The 1,114-nt window shown below is 52.0% G+C and overlaps 1 protein-coding gene across 1 annotated transcript in view; it reads right to left on the bottom strand.

The window, feature by feature from the left end:
• The window catches only part of POU4F1 (POU class 4 homeobox 1), a 5,310-nt gene extending 4,204 nt beyond the window's left edge, over positions 1 to 1,106 (bottom strand). The window contains exons 1-2 of the mRNA XM_031057092.1: positions 906 to 1,106; positions 18 to 59 (exon numbers count right to left, since the gene is read on the bottom strand). Coding sequence (XP_030912952.1) covers positions 18 to 59; positions 906 to 1,028 — 165 coding nt within the window. The 5' untranslated portion in view covers positions 1,029 to 1,106. The remainder of the gene's footprint in view (positions 1 to 17; positions 60 to 905) is intronic.
• Positions 1,107 to 1,114: the final 8 nt, after the last annotated feature.

Raw genomic sequence — 1,114 nt, 5'->3', positions numbered from 1 at the left:
GGGGCGCCGCCCCGCGCCAGCAGGGTCTCATCTAGGCTGGCGAAGATATTGCTCTGCAGCTGCAGGAGACACAAAACAGAGCGGGGTGCGGGGAGAGGAGGGCAAGGGGGCAAACAGGGGGCAAAGTGCGGAGGGGGAAGGGGACGGGCGGGGGACAGCGTGGGGTTGCGGGAGCGATGTGGAAAAGGAGGGGGGAAGTCGAGGGAGGGGAGAGAGAGGTGGGCAAAGTTAGGGTGACGGCCGGGAAGGCGGCAGGAGGATGAGCGTGTAAGGGAAGCATGGGATCGAGCCAAGGGATTGGGGGAAGCGTGGTACAGCAGGCGACAGCCCGGGGAAGTGAGGAGAAACAGGGGGATGGGGTAGAATAATGGGGGATGGGAGGGGGAGGAAGCGAGGAGAGGGAGCAAAACGGGAAAAGAAGCAAAGAGGAGAAAGGTAAGGAGGCAAGGGGGAATCGGAAAAGGAGAGAAGGAAGGAATGAAAGGAACAAATAAATTAAAAAATTAAAAGGGGGGAAATGGAACGATAGGAGAAGAGAAAGGAAGAGAAGAAATGGATCTGTAACTCTCAGCTGGGGAATTGTGTCAAACACAAGAGCACATAAAACGCATTCCTTTTCAGAGGCCGAGTCATAAAAATTAATACAGAAAGTGGATGAAGTCGGAGACTCGTGTGAACACCGCTTTCAAAAAAGATCACAGGCGCTCAGATGATTGCAGAGGAAGACATGAAAAAAACATTAAGCGCCGCTTGTCAAAATGTGCCTCGCAGCGGTTTTTTTATTAATGCACATACACATACATGCAGTATACAGAAAGAGAGAGAGAGAGAGAAAGAAAGAAAGAAAAGTGTGTGCTTGTAAGGGAGAGAAAGAAAGAAGAGAGCTGCAGCTGTCTGTCCCTTACCGGTGGAGTTGGTAGACATGCTCTTCTTATTGCTTCCGAGCTGGAGTGTAGAGAGGGGTATTTGTGCTCAGGTAGGGTGGGATGCATGGCAAAATGAGGCTGTTTGCTGTTCATGGACATCATCTTGAAGGCTTGGCATGTAAATCCACAAACACTCCTAAAGTCGGAGGAAAAGTGCTCTCCGGGCTCTCTCCTCCCGCCGGGGGAAG

Source organism: Geospiza fortis, unplaced genomic scaffold (assembly GCF_000277835.1).
Source record: "Geospiza fortis unplaced genomic scaffold, GeoFor_1.0 scaffold45, whole genome shotgun sequence".
Taxonomy (NCBI): domain Eukaryota; kingdom Metazoa; phylum Chordata; class Aves; order Passeriformes; family Thraupidae; genus Geospiza; species Geospiza fortis.
Note: the sequence above shows the minus strand (reverse complement) of the source record. Positions and strands in the feature narration are given on the sequence as shown.